Source organism: Heterodontus francisci, chromosome 3 (genome assembly GCF_036365525.1).
Source record: "Heterodontus francisci isolate sHetFra1 chromosome 3, sHetFra1.hap1, whole genome shotgun sequence".
Lineage (NCBI taxonomy): Eukaryota > Metazoa > Chordata > Chondrichthyes > Heterodontiformes > Heterodontidae > Heterodontus > Heterodontus francisci.
This window is the reverse complement of record NC_090373.1, coordinates 13,659,760-13,681,496: the sequence shown is the minus strand read 5'-3', so window position 1 is coordinate 13,681,496 and position 21,737 is coordinate 13,659,760. Positions and strand designations below refer to the sequence as shown.

Here is a 21,737-nt window from a genome sequence, read left to right as displayed (position 1 = left end):
CAGTGAATTGTCAGAGCATGTTAGCATTTGATTAAGATGCTTAGTAATAGAATAGAAGAGAGAGGTGGTGGACTCATACCTAATTTGCATTCTTTCCTAACGCCGGAAAGGTCTGTTATGAAACTGCAGATCAATTTAATTCGAGACATTTTATTTGCCCTAAACTACAGCACTGTAATTTACTAGTCCTGCAAGCTCATGTTCAGGGTTGGGTTGTGAAACATCCAATTCCGGACAGATGAGGACGTGCACGGCCATGCAATATTCATAATGATTTGAGGCAACCAATGAATCACTCAGCCCCATTCAGAAAACAGCTAGGAGTTAACTGCATCATGTGCGTGATTCCATAGGATAAATGAATTTCCCAATTGCCAGGAGCGTTTCTATAGCTCCCTGGGCACTGCTCTAGACTAATTCTCTGGCTGTTTTGATTGTTCTAGCTTTCGATCATTATTTATTTAAGCAGTAAAGGGGCCTGTGCATGGTTCGAGGGAATCGAGTGCGGTGAGTTGGATTGAAAGATGTCTTCTGTCAGGTTAAGTCCTTCAAATTGAACAATCTCAACGAAGTTCCCTGCTACAAAATGCAGGGAAGTTCTTTATTGCTGTTCAATTACTGTTTCAGCCACTCTTACTTGACAAATAAAGTTGAAATTTGACACTAAGCACAAAGAATAAGCAAATCAAGGTCCTCATTCCAGATGTATGGTGGTCCTACCTGAGTTGGGTTTTATTATTTTGACCACGAGTCACACAGCAGCAGCAAGGTGTAATGCCAGCAGTCAGCTTAGCCAATGGTTCTGTTGGTTGCTCAGCTGGGCCACGGGGGCAAGAAAGATCCAGGCTTGATTCTTGGCCTGTGCCCAAGTAGCATTCTCAGTTAGGAAGACAATAGGGACACTACAATTGGCCACTCTGTGGGTTGGTAGGACAATGGAAAGGGAAATCGACTGATGGTCTGAGCTCATAATTGCCCTCCATTGACCCCCATTGGAAAAGATGTGCACGTGTATTTGTGGAGAGCAGGCCCGATTGAGGATTGCCCCTGCTTCCCCAACCACCCCCAGGATCCGAGACGCACCCCCTTCCCCCCAAACGACCATCCTTGCCTCGCCGGGGCACGACTGATTCCCCCGGCAAGGAAACCCTAACTTCCCTGCAGTCCTGGATCCATGGCCTTGGCGATGGGCTGCAGTCCCAGCAGTGGCCACCACTCCTGGTGGCGCTGCTGGGACTGAGAGCTGCCGGCTCCATGATTGGCCAGCAGCTCAATGAGGCGGGACTTACTCCCTCAAGCGGGTGGAAGTCCTTCCTCGGAACAATTAAAGCCTGGGGACCCGTAAAATGCAGGACAGATGCCTGGGCTGGGTGGAAGCGAGTTCACCACCAACTTGTACGTCCGATGGCCAGCTCCCGTCTGCCCGGCGTAAAATCCAGTGCTCTGTTTCCTCTTGGTTAACTAATCCTCTATCCATGCTAATATATTACCCCCAACACCACGAGCTGTTATCTTCTGTAGTACCCTTTTATGTGGCACCTTATCGAATGCCTTTTGGAAATTCAAATACACTACATCTACTGGTTCCCCTTTATCCACCCTGCTTGTTACTTCCTCAAAGAACTCTAATAAATTTGTCAAGCATATTTCCCTTGCATAAAACCATAGTAACTCTGCTTGATTGTATTATGGTTTTCTAAATGTTTACCTCCTTAATAATGAATTCCAGCATTTTCCCAATGACAGACATTAGGTTAATTGGCCCATAGTTTCCTGCTTTCTGACTCCCTCCTTTCTTTCATAGTGGCATTATATTTCCAATCTACTGGGAATCTTGAGAATTTTGGAAGAATACAACTAATGCACCCACTATCTCTGCAGCCGCTTCTTTTAAGACCCTAGGATGCTGGCCGTCAGATCCAGGGGCCTTGTCAGCTTTTAATCCCATTAGTTTTCCTAGTAGTTTTTGTCCAGTGATGGTGATTGTTTCAAGCTCCTCCCTCCCTTTGCCCCATGATTGTCTACTATTATTGGGATGCTTTTGCTGTCTTCTACTGTGAAGGCAGATACAAAATACTTGCTCAAATTCTGTGCCATTTTCTTGTTTCCCATTATCCATTCCTCAGTCTCATCTTCTAAGGGATCAATGTTTACTTAAGCTACTCTCTTCCTTTTTATATACTTGCAGAAATTCTTACTATTTGTTTTTATATTTCTTTCTAGTTTACTTTCATATTCTAATTTCTCCCTTTTTTTTAGTCATCTTTTGCTGGTTTCTAAAATTTTCCCAATCTTCTGGTCCACCACTAATCTTCACAGCATTGCATGCATTTTCTTTCAATTTGATACCATCCTTGACATCCTTAGTTAGCCACAGATGGTTCATCCTTCATAGAGTCTTTCTTCCTCAATGAAATATATCTTTGTTGTGACATATCTCCTTAAATGTCTGCCACTGCTTATCTGCCATCTTACCTTTAAACCTATTTTTCCAGTTTACTTTAGCCAACTCCGTCTTTATCCAGCCTTTATTTAAGCTTAAGACACTAGTTTCAGACCCAAGTTTCTCACCCTCAGATTGAATGTGAAATTATATTCTGTTGTGATCACTCTTCCCTAGAGGATCCATTACTGTGAGATTATTAATTAATCCTGTCTCATTAAACATTACCAAGTCTAAAATAGCCTGTTCCCTGTTTGGTTCCATAATGTATTGTTCTAAGAAACTGTATGAAACTCTATGAACACGTAATCAAGGCTACCTTTGCCAATTTGATTTATCTAAATTCTATAAAGGGAAAAATCGCCCATGATTATTGCAGTAACTTTCCTACAAGCCCCCATTATTTCATGATTTATACTCTGTCCTACAATGTAGCTACTGTTAGGAGGTCTATAAACTACTCCCACCAGTGATTTCTTTCCTTTGCTATTTCTTATCTCCACTCAAACTGATTCAACATCTTGATCTTCCAGGTCAAGATAATTTCTCACTACTGTACTGATCTCATCCTTTATTAACAGAGCTACCCCACCTCCTTTTCCTTTCTTCCTATTTTTTGAAATGTCAAATATGCTTGCATATTCAGTTCCCAACCTTGGTCACCTTGCAACCACATCTCTGTAATGGTTATCATATTATACTCATTTATTTCTATTTGTGCCACCAATTCACCTATTGTGTTATGAATGCTGTGTGCATTCAGATAAAGAGCCTTTAATTCTGTCTTTTTACCATTTTTCCCTACTCTGACCTAATTTGCTGGTGCTTGTTTATCTTTAACTTTCTAAATTTCCCATCACCTGAACCCTCCTCCCCACTATTTAGTTTAAATCCCTCTCTGCCACCCTAGTTATTCGATTCATCAGGACACTGGTCAAAGTGGGGTTCCCAATGGTACAGCTCCCTCTTTCCCCAGTACAGGTGCCCCATGAATCGAAACCCATTTCACCCACCCCAATCTTTGAGCCACACATTCAACTCTCTGATCTTATTTACCCTATTCCAATTTGCTCATGGCTCAGGTAGTAATCCAGTGGTTATTACTTTTATGGTGCTGCTTTTTAATGCCTCTAGATATCAGGTCTCGCTGTCTCTCTCTCTTTTCATCTCTCAGACTGCTCCTTGTTTTGTAATAGACCAGAACAGCAACTGTTCCCTCGCAGCACTGAATTCCTGAGATAACTACTCTGTAGAAGCTGTACTCTGTCAAGTTGGCCTCTGTGCTGCTTACGTCCGCTCATTTACAATTTGCTGAGACCAGTGATTGGTTAACACTGAGTCGCATGTTAGACACCTTGTGAGGCTTTCCTATATCAATGGAGCCAATTAGCCAATCCCAGTCCCTGCCTCATGAAGTTCCTGCACAAAAGCCAAGAGAATATGTCACTCATTTGGAACCCCACTCAGAGATTCTGATTTCTTGATGGAATAGCAAGGTGTGTGGGATTTTTAGTCACATCGACATCCTGACCCGTCCCTGCTGGCAGTACTTGATGCTATTACTTCTGCACTGTAGGAATGCCAACCCTCCCTTTATGCAAATGCATGCCCGGAATAGAAATATAATGTTAATATTTTTATTTATTAATATTCTCCAGGTAGTAGGGGAATATGCAAAAATCCATCTACATTTCTATTTTTCTGATTGTTTTATATCAGGGAAATTTCCTTACTTCAGTAACTGTGGGAGTAGAGTTGCTCTCCTGCACATTAAATTGAAATGATAGGTTAATTTTAATTCCATTTTAATGGATGGAAAGTTTCCAAGAGCTCACCGACCCCTGCCAGATTCGCCAATGCCCAAAGCTCCATGCTGGATTGATTAGTTTATAATTTCTACCCTAATAGCCCAGGAATGACTATTTGCAGCATCAGTATATGATCCCGCAAGGATCTGGCCTCATCTTTCTCATCTACGTGCCGTGCGCCTTGGCGACGTTTTCTGTAGCCCCGGGTATCTGCTTTCACAAGACCAGCTGAACCTTTCCACCACCTCTCTACCTCTTGACTGCCTCCATTTTATGACTCTGCCTGCCCGAAATCAAGTCTTAGATACATCCCAACTTCCCGCCTCGCAATACGTCAGGATAACTGAAGCTATATCAGGAATCTCCACTCCCTTATCACTTAATCCAAACCCCCCCCCCCCCCTCTAAATCTGTAATCTTGGTGTCACGTTTGACCTTGATCTGACCTATGAACCCCACATCCCATCCATCACAAAGACTGCCTACCTCCACCTACATTGCCCAGGTCTGTCCCTGCATCAGCCACTTGCCATTGCGATTGTTATACATGCTTTCATCATCTCCAGACAACACCAGTCTAAATTTTCTTTTCTGCCCCGCCATACAGCCCCTGCCGAACCCCTCTAAAAGCACCATGTTTATCAAATTCCGCCACATGTATTTTGTCCCACATTACAGTCCCACTCACCCATCCCCCACTCCCAACTCCTCCTCTGTCCTTACTGACCTACAATGTCCCTCAATGTATTCAATCAAAATCCTTGTGCCTGCCAATAAATTGCTCTACAGTCATGCCCCGACCCATATTCATTGACCTCCAGCCCTAAACCTGCCCTGAAAATTGCATCCCTCTACCTCTGGGTATTGCCCCTATTTTGCCCCACTGGAGCTTTCAGCCATCTTGCCCTTGCTCTTTGGAATTCCCTTAATAAATCCTTTACTTTCTCCACCTTGCTCTTCACCTTTGAAAAGCTCATTTCAAAACCCATTTTTTTGATGAAACTGTCAGTCGCCTCTCTTTATCTCCCACTGCCTATCAACCTTGACACTATTTGTGACACCCCTTGGGACATTTTTCAGATAAAGGCACTGCACACCCACAGTGTTAATTCTCATGAAATGGGAAAGGGATGTATAACAAACATTCATTATTAGGTTCATGGGCCTTCTTTTAATGGCAATTCATTGAATTCCTTACCCCTCTCCAACCACACCCGCACTATGTCTCTGCGGCACATGCACTTTTCCTGGCTGGAAGACCAGGCTAAAGCCTTACTCCTAGACTTCTACCAATATTGATTTTCACCCAGGCACTGGGACCTGGATGAGCTGCTCCATGGCTCTCAGTCTGTTCTTCCCATTTTGCCCTGTGGGGAGTTGTGTGGTGTTTTTCTGGCTGCACAGCAAGATTGAAAATCATTGGTAAAGCACATGTGCTGGCACTATGGGACTCAGTATTATTAATCTACAAATGACGTTAGCATATGGGCATGGTGCTGCTTGTTGCTTATATCACCACTTATGTCAGCTTTTTCTTAAAAAAAGAAAATTTCTGTCCCTTATAGGATATCGTCATTTAATAAAAATGTTGTGAAATGTTAACCATTTTGTAAATAAATGCCTGTATATTGCTTTATATTTATTGTTATTTAGTGTTTTTCACATTGACTGTAAAAACCTTTGTGATAAAACTGCCATTGTTAAGAACCTCAGGCCAGATGAAAGAATCAGTTATTTCTCTGTGTGGGGTTTCTATTTTTGGTTTTCCCATCAGGAAACCGCTATTCCCTAACTGGGAGGAAGGTGCAGGAACTGGGCACACTGAGGTATGTGTGACAGAGGCCAGCAGGAGTGCACCACTGATTTTCTTCCCCATCCTTAGGGGTTCGACTGCCTAACCTTTCCTCCTTTGATGCATCTTCTGGGAGTGTGCCAAATGGGAAATGGTGGGCACAGAGCTTTACCCAGCAATGCGTGGCATCGGACAACAGCACACCCAGGCTGTTCCACCACCATCTATCTAGACCACCACCCCCCCCCCCCCCCCCAACTCCTCACCTTCATTTTCTAAGCAACCTTAGAAACTTACCTCACCTTTTTTTATTTTCTTTTTATTGATAGGTCTAACCTCTGCTTTTGCAAATTGCTTTTATTCTGTTGTAGTGCATGGCGTCTGGGAAGACTGGTCACCCTGGAGTTTATGTTCATTCACTTGTGGTAGAGGACAAAGAACAAGGTCTAGGTCGTGCATTTCTCCTCAGTATGGCGGCCGGGCATGTGATGGACCAGAGTCACAAACAAAAATCTGCAACATTGCCTTGTGCCCAGGTTAGTGCAACACTCAGTTATACGATGGCTTGTCAGTGTGGTGTTATATCATAGAAACAGGCCATTCAGCCTCTTGAGCCTGTTTCGCCATTCAATTAGATCACGGCTGATCTGTAGCTTCACTCCATGTCCCTGCCTTGGCTCCATAACACTTACTACCCCTTACCTAACAAAAATCCGTCAATCTCAATTTTGAAATCTTTAATTAACCTCCAGCCACAACAGCTGTTAGGGGGAGACAGTTCCAGATTTCCACTACCCTTTGTGTGAAGAAATGCTTCCTGACATCACCCCTGCACAGCCTCATTCTTATTTTAAGGTTACACCCCCTTACCTTTCGTAGCAAGGATTTTCCTTAGGTTCTTATGGTAGTGTAAAGAATTGAAGGACACTTTAATAAAGTCACAGTTCAAGAACTATCATTTATTGTCCTGTAAAGTTAGTAGAGAAAAGCTTTTGCCTCAAGCCTCTATTCTAGACTGGAAGGTAGTGGCAAATAATAGATACTGGCGCTCGATTGAGGGTGTCCATCAAATTAAGTTGCTATGAAGAAAGACTTGCATTTATATAGTGCCTTTCATGACCACCAGATATTTCAAAGTGCTTCACAGCCAATGAAGTATTTTTGAAGTGTAGTCACTGTTGTAATGTAAGAAACACAGTCGCTGATTTGAGCACAGCAAGCTCCCACAAGCAACAACATGACAATAACCAGATAATGTGTTTCTGTGATGTCAATTGGGAGATAAATATTGTCCAGGACACTGGGGAGAACTCCCCTGCTCTTCTCCAAAATAGTGTTGTGGGATCTTTTACATCCACCTGGGGGAGGGGGGGGGCAGTATGCTGATGGGGCCTGTGTTAATGTTACATCCAAATGACAGCACCTCCAACAGTGCAGCACTCCCTGCACTGAAGCATCAGCCTCAATTGGTGTACTCAAGTCCTGGAGTGGGACTTGAACCCAAAACCTTATAATGCAGAAGCAAGATTGTGACCCACTGAGCCATAGCTGACACCTATGGGTTCAAATAGTATAGCTGCTACTTGCAGTCACTTGCACAGAGTAGTGCAACTTGGCCTCTTGCATTAATTCAAATTAAATATTCATCCTCGATAGATGGGCATCACTGGTAAGGATAATTACCCATCCCCAGTTGCCCTGAGAAGGTGGTGGTAGCCTTCTTCTTGAACCACTGGTAGAGTTTGGGCACAACCAATAGAATGTTCAGCCATTTCTAGGCAGTTAAAAGTAAAAATGAAATGTTGGTGTGTGTCTGGAGTCACATGCAGGCCAGACCGGGTCCCGACAACAGGTTTCACCGGTGAACCAGTTAGGTTCCCACGACAATCCGACAGCTTCATGGTCACTTTTACTGATACCAGCTTTTTATTTCCAGATTTTCAAAACTCAATTCTAACCGCCTGATGTGTGCAGCTGTGCAGAATCCCTGGTAAAACTAAGAACTGATCATTCTTGATGTGGAATGACCCAGAGCCATTTTATTACACCTTCACCCTCTCAAGTTCTCTAAACAAAAGATCTGGTTGAGGGCATTCTTCATTGAGATCTGCTGGGAAGTGTGATTGATTGAAATTTCCCCCATGAGCACCCGATAACAAGCATTGCATTGTTTAAATTTCAATATACAAAAAAAATCAGCATGATATTTCCTTGAGGTCTGGATCTTACAGGCACTTTCTTTTCTAAAGTTCTGACTGACTGGGATGTCAATTCAAGGAATGGCATGCCAGAAGCATAGGTGAAAATGGAATCCATAATAGCTTTTAAAAATATGTATCTGAATTTTTGAGGAAGAAAAATGTTTAAAAGGGTATGGGGACAGGGCAGGGGAATGGGACAAAGTGAATAGCTTTTGCACAGAGCTGGCAAGAGCAATGGGCTTTATTTGCTTTGTTTTATTTGTTTCTGCGATGTGGGAAAGCCCGTTAAAAAGAACTTACAATTATATAGCATCTTGCACAACTTCAGGATGTTTTACAGCCATCAAGGTACTTTGTAAAGTGTAGTCACTATTGTAATGTAGCCAATTTGCAACTGCAATATGATAATGACTAGATAATTTGTTTTAGATGTTGGTTGAGGGATAAATGTTGGCCAGAACACCAGGGAAAACTCCCCTGCTCTTTCAAATCGTGCCATGGGATCTTTTACGTCCACCTGAGAGGGCAGACAGGGCCTTGGTTTGACATCTGAAAGACAGCAGCTCCAACAGTGCAGCACTCCCTCATTAGATTATGACCATTAATGAACCAGTTGAGATTTTGGAACAGCTTGCAACTTTATTTTTAAAATGGACATTTTTTTCCCCCAGCGATAACCGTTGACTATCCAGTGTAATTTTGGCACAAGATTGGTGGAAACCCTGGAGATGCTGGTTTCCGCGCACGTTTCACCAAAGTTATAATAGATGATTGAGAGAATCTCTGCATGAATTCAACACGCCAACCTCTGGATTGCTAATCCAGTATTATAATCACTATGCTACCATCTCCTCTTCTATGGTACTTTGAGCATAAAACAGACTTCAAAAGTAGGGCAAACCCAGACAGAGTGTATAACAGGTGGATAATTCACTACCTGCAGATTGACGCAATGCTGAATTTTACACCCTCCAATCAATTAATTAACTAATAATTGCAAAAGTTTAGTTTTTTGTTTTTCTGCTGCTCTCCTTTAATTAGTCAGACTTAGACTGGAATATTTCAGGAGATTTCCCACTCTGCTCTGTGATTTCCAAAGTAGATCACACTTACACTCGACATGGAAGCTGCCAGAAATGCTCTGAGACAGGTTAACGCCTCCAGCTGGAGCCTTGATCAGACTTCTGCTGCGTTGTCCCATCTTTAATCTCTTCGACAGATGCCGATTGGCCTGCTGTACGTTTCCTGCTGTTATTCCAACATTCCCAGTTTCTGTTTTTGTCTCAGATTGGCATTAATTAACCAAGCTGATCTACACAGTACAACAACAGCAAACTGCATTTGTATAGCTCCTTTAGTGTTGTAAAGCATCCCAAGGTGCTTCACAGGAACAATTATCAAACAAAATTTGTCATTGAGCTGCATAAGGAGACACCAGGGCAGAAGACCAAAATGTTCATCACAGAGGTAGGTGTTAAGGAGCATATTAAAGGAGGAGAGAGAAGCAGAGTCGTGGAGAGGTTTTGGAAGGGAAGTCCAGAACTGGTGGAGCAATTAAAATCGGGGATGTTCAAGAGGCAAGGATTAGAGTCCGAGGAGAGTTGTAGGGCTGGAGGAGATTACAGAGATAAGGAGGGGCTAAGCCATGGAGGAATTTGAAAAGAAGGATAAGACTTTTAAAATCAAGGCATTGCCAGACCTGGAGCCAATGTAGATCAGCGAGCACAGACAGAGCTGATGGGTGAACGGGACTTGGTGTGAGTTAGGATACAGCAACCAGAGCTTTGATTGAGCTCAGGTTAATGGATAAATTCTACATTGCAAACTCCTGTGCAAATGATGCAAAGTGGCACTTTCACAGTGCTTTCAAGGATTAAGTCTTAAATGCCTTTTAATATTCTGTTTGCAATGATTTCTTTTTAAGTCAATGCCCAATAACTACCTCAAAGTGCACTTAGCACAATTTGAAAATGGTTGTCATTCTGCTATTTATGAAGTGAACCAGCAGCATCAAGTGGTAGAAGTGGGTTCTGCACCAAGTTTATTGTTACTAGTGCAGAAGAATCATAGCATGATACTGCACAGAAGGAGGCCATTCAGCCCATCGTGTCTGTGCTGGCTCTCTGAGCAATCTATCCAATTAGTCCCTGTTCTCCACCCTTCCACCACAGCCCTACAAATTCCTCCTTTTCAAGTATTTATCCAATTTCCTTTTTAAAGATGCTATTGAAGCCTCTCCCACCATCTTTTCAGGCAGTGAATTCCAGATCACAGTAACTCGCTGCATAAAAACATTCTCCTAATCTCCTGCCGGGGTTTTTTTTTTGCCAATTATTTCAAATCTTATTCTCTGCTGACCAGTGAAAACAATTTCTGTGTACCCACTCTATCAAAACTCCACATAATTTTGAACACCTCTATCAAATCTCCCTTTAACCTTCTTACCTTAATTAGAACAATCCCAGCTTCTCCAATCTCTCCAGTAAACTGAAGTCCCTCACTCCTAGTAGATCGAATAGATAGCTCCAGTGGAAACAGCAACATTTTTTTCTTGCACAATGATTTCAGTAACAGAGCTGCATTTAAAATGAAGGACTAAGTTTCCTTTCTTTGTATTTGAAGTAATTCGATAGATTAAAAAAAATGTTCAATCAGTGAGTACCGATGACAGGATGAGTGAACTTGCTGACAGATTTTAATGAGCCTGTTTGCAAAGGAGCAGATTTAACATCAGCAGGGATGATTATTAAGCCAGGAAGCTTCAGCTATTGAATCATTCGAGCTGTGTGTATTAATGCAGCTCTCTCACACTATCAGGGTCACCAATTCAGAACCCAATACTTGTAGCAAATTAACTTTTCTGGAAGTCAGTAGAGCAGAATAAAGAACAACTACTTGCATTTATATAGCACCTTTAACATAGCAGAACGTCCCAAGGTGCTTCACACCTTTGATACCAAGGCATATGAGGAGATATGACAGGTGACCAAAAGCTTGGTCAAAGAGATAGGTTGTAAGTAGCATCTTAAAGGAAGAGAGAGAGGTAGAGAGGCGAAATGTTTTTTTAGGAAGGGAATTCCAGAACTTCAGGCCTAGGCAGCTGGAGGTATGGCCACAATGGTGTTAAAAATCAGGGATGCTCAAGAGGCCTGAATTGGAGGAGTGCAGAGATCTTGGAAAGTTGAAGGGAACAATGATGGGAAAGAGGAAATGAGATTTTAAGAAGATCGCTCGTATGTCAATTTTTTCAAAGATAGACCTATTAAGCTTAAAACCTTCTTCCATTTCCTTGATGCCAGTGGTACTTTCATCTGTGCGCTGAGTGCTTTACACCTCTGAAAACATCAAAACATAGGAATACACAGCATGGGAGAGTCAGGAGCAGAGTTCAATGCTCCCAATTTCCAGGTTGTTAATTGCCCTTTGATGTGTGATAACACCAGATAATTGGCGACAGCATGCCAATGGACATGCATAGATTAACCCTTTCAAGGTTACACTGAGATCAACACTAAGGCAGGACAGGCCTTTCTGTTTTCCAGATTCAGTGGTACGCTGTACATTTCTCCATTTAACATTTAAACTGAAGGAAACATAAAAGTAATTCAAAGGTCCCTGGGCTAGCCAGTTTTCAACATTCTCATGGCTTAACTTAATTCTATTGCAATGTGCAACATAGTAAAAAATAGTTTCCTAACTAATTGTACCCTAAAATGATACTTTACACATTGCAATGCAAATATGAACAGTTTCGTAAAACTTTATTCCTTTAAAAAAAAAACATGTGTTGACAGCTACGTTTTCTGTAGCCCCAACGCTGTCCAGTTCTACATCTGCCTCTGATGCATGTAGCCTTCTTACATCAATCACCACTTGGTTCAACAGAGATTCCGAAGGCCAGTCTTTTACATCAGTCATGAAATGGAACATTGCATGTTGACCATATGCTGAGCAACCAGCTCAGTCCTCTGTATTAAGGTTGTTTGGGTAAGATAGCTCATTCATCGGGCAGCCAGCCACTCAAAAGAGCAAAAACACATTCAGACATACTGGGGGCAGAGAGGATAGATTCTCTTCCTCACCTGCAGAGAAATAATTTGACTGAAAAGATGACACTCATTTATACAGCTCACCCAATTGTCATGCCATTGAAGTTAATGGAATGAGAATTATCGAATTGTACAGCACAGAAGGAGGCCATTCAGCCCATCGTGCCTGTGCTGGCTCCCTGATAAAGCTATCTAATTAGTCCTACTCCCCTGCTCTTTCCCCGTAGCCCTGCATTTTTTTCTTTTTCCAGTATTTATCCAATTCCCTTTTGAAAGTTACTATTGAATCTGCTTCCAAACAGTGCATTCCAGATCATAACTTGCTGTGTAAAAAAATTACTCTTTATCTCCCACCTGGCTTTTTGCCAATTATTTTAAATTGTTCCCTCTGGTCACCAACCCTCCTGCACAGTGGAATTGGTTTCTTCCTGTTTACTCTGTCAAAACCTGCCATAACCTTGAACACCTCAATTAAATTTCCCCTTAACCTTCTCTGCTCAAAAGAGAATAACTCTAATCTCTACATGTAACTGTAGTCCCTCATGCCTGGTACCATTCAAGTGAATCTCCCCTGTACCCTCTCCAAGGTACTTGACATCCTTTCTAAAGTGTGCCACCCAGAATTGAGCACAGTATCCCATCTGAGGCCAAGCCAATGAATTATAAATCTTTAGCATAACCTCCTTGCTTTTGTACTCTATGCTAAAGCCTGGCTACCCGACCCGAGCCTGACCAAACCTGACTACATGTGTTGGGTTCAGGTCAGGTTGTATCTGTATTCTGCGTCCAGCATTCGGGCTCGGGTCGGGTTGGGTCGGGTCGGGTCGGGCTGGACTGTACTGCTTTGTTTCGTATTGCTTTCATTTTAATCTACTATTTTTTTCTGTTTCAATAATATGTTTGTTATTTTCGGGTTGGGTCGGGCATTTAAAAAAAAATTAAAGGACTCGGGCTCGGGTTGGCTGTTGTCGGCTCGGGGCAAGGTTGAGTTTTAATTTTATATCCAAGCCAGGCTTTACTCTGTGCCTCCATATGTAAATCCAAGGATCCTGTCTGCTTTTATAACAGTTTTATCAAATGCCCACATTCAAATAGAATAGTCGACACATTAACTGGGTGGGGAAAGATTTGTGTCCAGATTGTTTCTTCAAATGCGGGGTCATGAGGAAGGACCCTTGTTACCTCCGACCGCAAATCCAGGTCAGTATATTTGAAAAGTGCTGCACTGTTGGATGTGCCATCTTTTGAATGTGACATTTTGTGGAATTTTGCCAGGCAGTTGGAGGCAGAATCAGTAATGGCCGGGCTGGGAAAATAGTGAAAAAAGCCTTTGGGATGGTAACCCAATATCTTTCCTCTTCTCTCCATATTTCCTGGGCTGGGATCCCAGTGAGGTTGGGTAAAACACACAGCCAATTAGGATAATTAAGATGCCAGTAAAGTGCCATTTTATGCATGCAATGGCCCTTTCCCCACAGCACATGGGTCGCATGTTGTGTCAGAAGGTGAGCACACAGTCACAGTCATTGAGAGCTCAACCCACCATCATTGCAGAAGAATAAAGGGGAAAGTGGCAAACAATGGGCCGGCTATAGTGTAAGGCTAGCAAGATGGGAGAAACTCCTTGAAGCCAGTACTTTGGATAGTTTAGAGCAAGAGGAACTTGGTGTCATTCCAAAGAGGTCATTTGGTGAGCAACCTGTGACTCTACACAGGGTCGGGGGTTCCACGTACTCCGAGGTAGGGTGGCCCACTGAGGAGAAGCTGCAGCATTCTGCATCTCAGCATCCACAGTGGCGGGGGCAGCAAGTGCCGCTGGACCAGCAGCTACAGCATACAACACAGGGTCAAGCTTCTGGACACAGCTCAGGGAATGGCAAAAGTGCTGCACCAGAGGAAGGCACTCCCCTGTGCACAGGATCTGCAGGCCAAGCGTCAGCTTCCTCGACCTGTCAGAGCAGCAGTTCCTCTGAAGTCTGTGAATGTCATATCAGGGTGGTGACTGACCTGTGAACCCTTGGAGGACGACCTGAGGCCTTAGGAGTAGGAGGCCACCCATTGCCCATGGTGGTCAAGATGACCACAGCTTTGAGCTTTTGTGAGGTCCAGCTCATTTCAAGGCTCAGCCGCAGACATTTATAAGATTTCACAATCCGCAGTCTACAATGATATCAATCAGGTGAGGCGTACCTTGTATCGGAAGGCATCACAGTACATACGGTTTGACACGGAAGCAGCCAGTTGAGCCCAGAGGCCTATAGACCACCTCGATGGCAGGATCTCATCAGGTCCAAGGCATCAATGACTGCACTCATGTGGTGATCAAGGCTCCATCGGACCAGCCAGTCTGTCTGTTAATTGCAAGTGCTTCCATTCATTCAATGTGAAGCTGGGGTGCGGCCACCGCAAGAGGATCCTGCAGGTGTGTGTAAAGCTTTCAGGGAGCTACCATGACCCCTTTATCCTCCAGCAGTCTCAGGTGCCTCAGCTCTTCAGACCTCCATACAGCGTCAGTGGATGGCTCCTGGATGACAAAGGGTACCTGAAGACCTGGCTGCTGATATCAGTGCATACTCCCATCGCAGAGGCACGTGAGAGGTTCACTGGGTGCCTTGACTGTTCTGGGGGCGCCCTTCAGTACGGGGCGGCAAGTATCTCCTGGATAGTGGTGGTTCGCTGTTGGGGGAAAGACCATCTTCCTCAGAGGAGGGCCCAGTGGAACATAAACATTCAGAGGTGCCTTAATTAAATTGCACATTTTATAATGCATTGTTACTGACATTAGAAAGTCTTAATGCAGATTGCCAATAGTCTCCATGGAAACTATAAACCAGCCTAGTCACTGTTATCATCCCTTTTAGAACAATTTCACTCAAATAGGTGTCATGTGGCATATCACTGTATTCTCAAATCCTCTGGAATACTGCAAAGTCTAAATTTCTGGTTAGTTAGCGTCTGCCAATACATTACTGGGTGGTAGAGGAAACGATCCATGTTTTGTCTGAAGAAATAAAGGAGATATAATTAAAACTTTAATGAGCTTGTTTAGGTCAATTATATTATAGTACAAACATACAGATCACAACATAAATCTTCTATTTGCAGATGAATTTCAAAATCACACACAATGCATAAATATTTTGCTGCACTGATCTCTCCATGACTCTTTTTTTCTGTGATGGGGGTTATACATCAGAAGTATGACTTTGAACATTCAACTCCACTGCTAGCAGGGGCTGCATTGGAGGGAGCTGTGCACAGCATTCTGACCAGGGGCTTGGGACCATTGACAGGATGCACACTTGAGGTTCCATTGCACGCTTCCGGTGGGCGATATGGTGGTGCAGTAGTAACGTCAACTAGCAATTCATAGGCCCAGGCTAATGCCACCATGGCAACCAGTAGAATTTAAATTCAATTAATTAATAAAAATCTGGAATTGAAAGCTAGTCTCAGTAATGGTACCATGAAACTACCATCGATTGTCAGAAAAACCCAGCTGGTTCACTAATGTCCTTTAGGGAAGGAAATCTGCTGTCCTTATCCCGTCTGGCCTACATGTGACTCCAGACCCACAGCAATGTGGTTGACTCGTCACTGTCCTCAAGTCATTCAGTTTTCATGGACAATTATGGATGGGCAACAAATACTGGCCTTGCCAGTGATGTGCACATCCCATGAAAGAATAAAAGAAAACTCTCCAGCTCCAGTTGGACAATCGTCACTCATAACTGTTCCTGATTACTGTTCAACAAACAGCAAAACTTGTATTTAAGATTATAAAACGTCCCAAAGCACTTCACAGGAGCATTATTAGACAACATTCGACAGCAAGCTACAGATGGAGATAGTAGGACAGGAGGCCAACAACTCGGACAAAGAGGCAGGTTTTAAGGGGCAACTTAAAGGAGGAGTGAAAAGTGAGGGGGAGAAAGTTAGGGAGGGAACTGCAGAGCTTAGGGCCCGTGCAGCTGAAGACATGGATGCCATTGGTGGGGAGATTAAAATCAGGGATGTGCAAGAGGCCAGAATTGGAGAAGTGCTGATATGTTGGAGGGTTGCAGGGTGGGAGGAGATTGCAGAGATAGGGTGGGATGAGGCCATGGAGGGATTTTGGAAACAAGGATGAGAATTTTAAAATGCTCTTTATAGTGGATGTGTGAAAATGGCATGGACGACTGGAGTGAATCCGACTGTGATCACAGTAAACAGATTGCTGATGATCAGGTAGAAGGGCAGGTAACCAGAGTGACGGTGCTACTTGTGGAATACTAGCTCAACATGAATCACCATCTTCAACAGAAAAGGCACAAGGTGGGGAAATTAGAATCATAGAATGGTTACAACACAAAAGCAGGTCATTCGGCCCATCGTGTCTGTGCTTGCTCTCTGTAAGAGCAACTCAGCTAGTCCCACTCCCCTGCCCTTACCCTGTAGCCCTGGAAACTTTTTCTCTTCAGATAATTATCCAATTCCCTTTTGAAAGCAACAATTGACTCTGCCTCCACCACTCTCTCAGGCAGTGCATTCCAGATCCTAACCACACACAAACATCTTTCCTCATGTTGCCTCTGGTTCTTTTGTCGTTCACCTTAAATTGGTTCTCGACCCTTCCACCAATGGGAACAGTTTCTCTCTATCTACTCTGTCCAGAACCCTCATGATTTTGAACACCTCTATCAAATCTCCAAACAACCTTCTCTTCTCCAAGAAGAACAGCCCCAGCTTCTCCAATCTATCGATCTAATTGAAATCAGAGGGAGAAGAACATGTCACAGTGACAAAAAGAGTAACTAGTGAAGCTAAAATCAACAATATTAATGGGACTAATTGACAGCAAATTAGTTGAAAGTGCCTCTTTTTTTACTCCCTGTATCTCTGCAGTTGATGGACAATGGAAGGAGTGGAGCCCTTGGACAGATTGCTCAGTGACATGCTCCAATGGGACACAGCAGAGAACCCGACAGTGTACGGCTGCAGCTCATGGTGGCTCAGAATGCAGAGGGCATTGGGCTGAAAGCAGAGAATGCTTTAATTCCGACTGTACAGGTATGTCTGTTAATCCATTCAGTCGCCTGCCAAACTGTGAGAATTAAAAAACTGCTTTTTGGGGTTGACTTTCTGAAGAGCAAAGGAAAACAGAACAAAGGAGAATGTCCGTGTGAGATTGTGGTATATAATTCCTGATTGAAAACACACGCATTGTATCTTACTTGGACAAGCTTAGACGTCTCGTCTGTGGGGCTGAACTATATTGTGTAATTGCATACATGTCCAGCAGAGGGAGACGAGTTCTGGAGGTATATACAAATCTGGTACGATATTGGCTGGCAGGACAGCAAAAAGCTTTGTGTGCCCTCTAGGTGAAGCAAAATCATAAAAAACAGAATTAGTTACCATTTTTATCATTTTCCTGCAGCCAACACACAGGAAATCTGCAATATTGATCTTATAAATGGACGGATTTGTCTGTTATTACATTTCAACTCACTCCCAGACACATACCATTGATCCAAAACAAAATTGTCACGATAACACAATAGAACATTAGACTGAATGTTTGACTGAATTTGAGATCATCAGAATTAACTTTTTTAAATCTCAGCAGAAAACTGGTAGGGCAGCTACTGAGGATATCACAGGGACACCGAGATAATGTTATCATCTTGAATGGGTAATACACAAGTGGAAATGGACACATCTGTCCACACTGCTGGGAGAGAAGGGAACATATTCTACACTGCTGGGAGACAGGGGAACATATGGCTATACTGTTGGGAGACGGGAATATCTGTCGACACTTATGGGAGACGGGAACATCTGTATACACTGCTGGGAGACAGGGGCACATCTGGTTACACAACTGGGAGACAGGAGAACTTCTGTCATCACTGCTTGGAGAGAAGGATACATCAGGCTACACTGCGAGGAGAGAAGGGAACATATTCTATCTACACTGCTGGGAGACGGGAACATCTGTCTACACTGCTGGGAGAGAAGGGAACATATTCTACACTGCTGGGAGACGGGAACATCTGTCTACACTGCTGGGAGACAGGGGAACATATTCTACACTGCTGGGAGACGGGAACATCTGTCTACACTGCTGGGAGACAGCGGAACATATTCTACACTGCTGGGAGACGGGAACATCTGTCTACACTGCTGGGAGACAGGGTAACATATTCTACACTGCTGGGAGACAGGGGAACATCTGTCAGCACTGCTGGGAGACAGGGGAACACAATCTACACTGCTGGGAGAAATGGGAGCATCTGTCTACACTGCTGGGAGACAGGGGAACATCTGTCAGCACTGTTGGGAGAGAGGGGAACATCTGTCAGCACTGTTGGGAGAGAGGGGAACATCTGGTTACAGTGTTGGGAGACGGGAACATCTGACTACACTGCTGGGAGACAGGGGAACATATTCTGCACTGCAGGGGGAGAGGAGAACATCTGTCAGCACTGCTGGTAGACAGGGGAACATCTGTCAGCACTACTGGGAGAGAAGGGAACATATTCTACACTGCTGGGAGACAGAGGAACATCTGTCTACACTGTTGGGAGCCAGGGAAACATCTGTCTACACTGCTGGGAGACAGGGGAACATCTGTCTACACTGCTGATAGACAGGGAAACATCTGTCAGCACTGTTAGAAGAGAGGGGAACATCTGATAACACTGCTGGGAGACAGGGGAACATATTCTGCTTTGCAGGGGGAGAGGGGAACATCTGTCTACACTGCTGGTAGATGGGGAACATCTGTCTACACTGCTGGTAAACAGGGGAACATATGTCAGCACTGCTGGGAGACAGGGGAACATATTCTACACTACTGCGAGAGAGGGGAACATCTGCCAGCACTATTGGGAGAGAGGGGAACATCTGGTTACACTGCTGGGATGGGGAATATCTGGCTACACTGCTGGGAGATGGGAACATCTGTCTACACTGCTAGTAGACAGCAGAACATCTGTCTACACTGCTGGGAGACAGGGGAACATATGTATACACTGCTGGGAGACAGGGGAACATCTGTCAGCACTGCTGGGAAACAGGGGAACATCTATCTACACTGCTGGAAGACAGGGGAACATCTGTATATACTGCTGGGAGACAGGGGAACATCTGTCTACACTGCTGGGAGGGAAGGGAACATCTGTCTACACTGGTGGGAAGGAGGTGAACATCTGTCGACACTGCTAGGAGGGAGGAGAACATCTGTCTACACTGGTGGGAAGGAGGGGAACATCTGTTTACACTGGGGAGGGAGGGGAACATCTCTCTACACTGGTGGGAGTCAGGGGAACATCTGTCTACACTGGTGGGAGACAGGGGAACATCTGTCTACACTGCTGGTAGTCAGGGGAACATCTGTCTACACTGATGGGAGATGGGAACATCTGTCTACACTGCTGCTCTCCGGGTATCGTCTCTCATCTGTTGGAAAGCCACTGACCCATCTTACTAGATTGCCAGGAATCATTTCAAAGCAAAAGGTAGCTTAACAGAAACATTATCAGACTTCTATATTCTCATGGTCACCTCCCTGCTGTGCATTTGTAGTGCTTCTGGAGTTGAGCTCCTGTCTCAGCTTTTGTACTAAAATTCAAAAGTATCCTTTGACAACGGGTTATAATATTTCACTGGCTAAATTTGTTTAATTTGCTTTTGCCACCATTCACAGCCTTTCTCTTTTATCTTGCAGAAACACTTTCATCTTTACATCACCTTAACATTACCTCCTTCTCCTTCTGAGGTACACACTTTCTTTCAGAATGAATATGAAGCACCTGATGACCCAGCATCAATAGATGTCTGCATGTTATTAGCAATAACTTCTCCACAGCATATGACTGGTTTTGATCAGCTTCCTCTTTGCCTTCCAGCCCACTGAAGAGCAGGACTTTACATCATCCAAACCCACCTGCTGCAAGATAGCAGAACTTGCCAATTGAAGTGTTTTCTCTTCAAAGGGCAGTAAGGACAGACCTTCAAACCCAGGGATTTCCAATCAGGAACACAGTTACTGTACTGCTAATACTAACCAGATGAGGAGTGTCTTGTTGGCACTTTGAAAAGCCTCCATATCTGTGCTAACAGATGCTTGTTTCAATTGTTAAATTGTGTTTTCATTTTGCAAAGGAAATATGAACTGTGAGTCAGGTCGTGAATGAACTCTAAAGATCATACACAGCTGACATTACAAACATTGTATGAAACCCATTGTTCAACAGTATAACTGTACATAGACTGTCACACTTACAGCTTTACTGCTACCCTACCCTCAGCTACAACAGTTTTGTAATCACCCATTGGTGCTCACTATCCATAATCCATATCCGTGCTCATTTTAATGGCACACACAAATTCCAACCTGGCACGAATTTCATGGAAATCGTTAATCTGTCGGGTTTTATCTTCTTAATGTTAATATAATTTTTTGTTTGATTTTCATGATAAAGAGAATGGGAAATGGAATCCCTGGGGCCACTGGAGTGGATGTTCAAAATCATGTGATGGAGGTTGGCAGAGGAGAGTCCGAGTGTGTCAGGGGCTGGCTGTCACTGGGATGCCTTGTGAAGGACTGGGGGAGGAGATCCAAAAGTGCAGTGAACAGAGGTGTCCCGGTAAGACTCTGGTTCTTTGATTATATGTTGTGAACGAACCTAACAACAATATTAGATTTTAACACAGTCCTGGCTCAGTTAGTGGCATGATCGCTTCTCAATCAAAGGGTTGTGGGTTCAAGCTTCACCCCAGAAACCTGAGCACCAAGCCTCGCTTAACACTCCAGTGCAGAACTGAGGGTATTCTGCACTGTTGGACTTGTTGTCTTTCAGATGAGATGTTAAACTGAGGCCTCATCTGCCCTCTCATCTGCCCTCTCAGGTGGCTAGAAAAACAAAATCCTACGGCACTATTCAAAGATGAGCAGGAGAGGTTTCCCTGGTGTCCCAGCCAATAGCTACCCTTCAACCAACATCACAAAACCACAGATTATCTTGTCATTACCTCATGACTGTTTGCAGCAGGAATTCCAATTAAATTGGACAGAACCTCTATGGCCCGAGCATCAACAAGTTTGCCAGCTATGCTCCCTGCTCTTATAAATATCAGGACAATAGCGTCTACAGCATAGAAACAGAAGCTTGAGCACAAAGGGTGTTCATGCGCCACACACGCCCCCTTGCTCCCCTCTTCATCTCACCCTAGCAGCATATCCTTCTATCCGTTTCTCCCTGATATCTTCCAGCTTCCCCTTAAATGCATCTATGCTATTCATCTCAGTCACTCCATGTGGTAGTGAGTTCCACATTCTCACCACTTTCCGGGTGAAGAAGTTTCTCCTGAATTCCCCATTGGATTTATTGGTGACTGTTGATCTCGCCCACCATTGGAAGCAGCCTCTCTATTGAACCCCTTCATAATTTTAAACAG

At 43.8% G+C, this 21,737-nt stretch overlaps 1 protein-coding gene across 1 annotated transcript in view; it reads left to right on the top strand.

Moving 5' to 3' along the window:
• Window positions 1-21,737, top strand: part of adgrb3 (adhesion G protein-coupled receptor B3) — a 1,095,571-nt gene that overhangs the window by 686,623 nt on the left and 387,211 nt on the right. Inside the window, exons 5-7 of the mRNA XM_068020141.1 lie at window positions 6,415-6,579; window positions 17,178-17,342; window positions 20,762-20,926. Coding sequence (XP_067876242.1) covers window positions 6,415-6,579; window positions 17,178-17,342; window positions 20,762-20,926 — 495 coding nt within the window. The remainder of the gene's footprint in view (window positions 1-6,414; window positions 6,580-17,177; window positions 17,343-20,761; window positions 20,927-21,737) is intronic.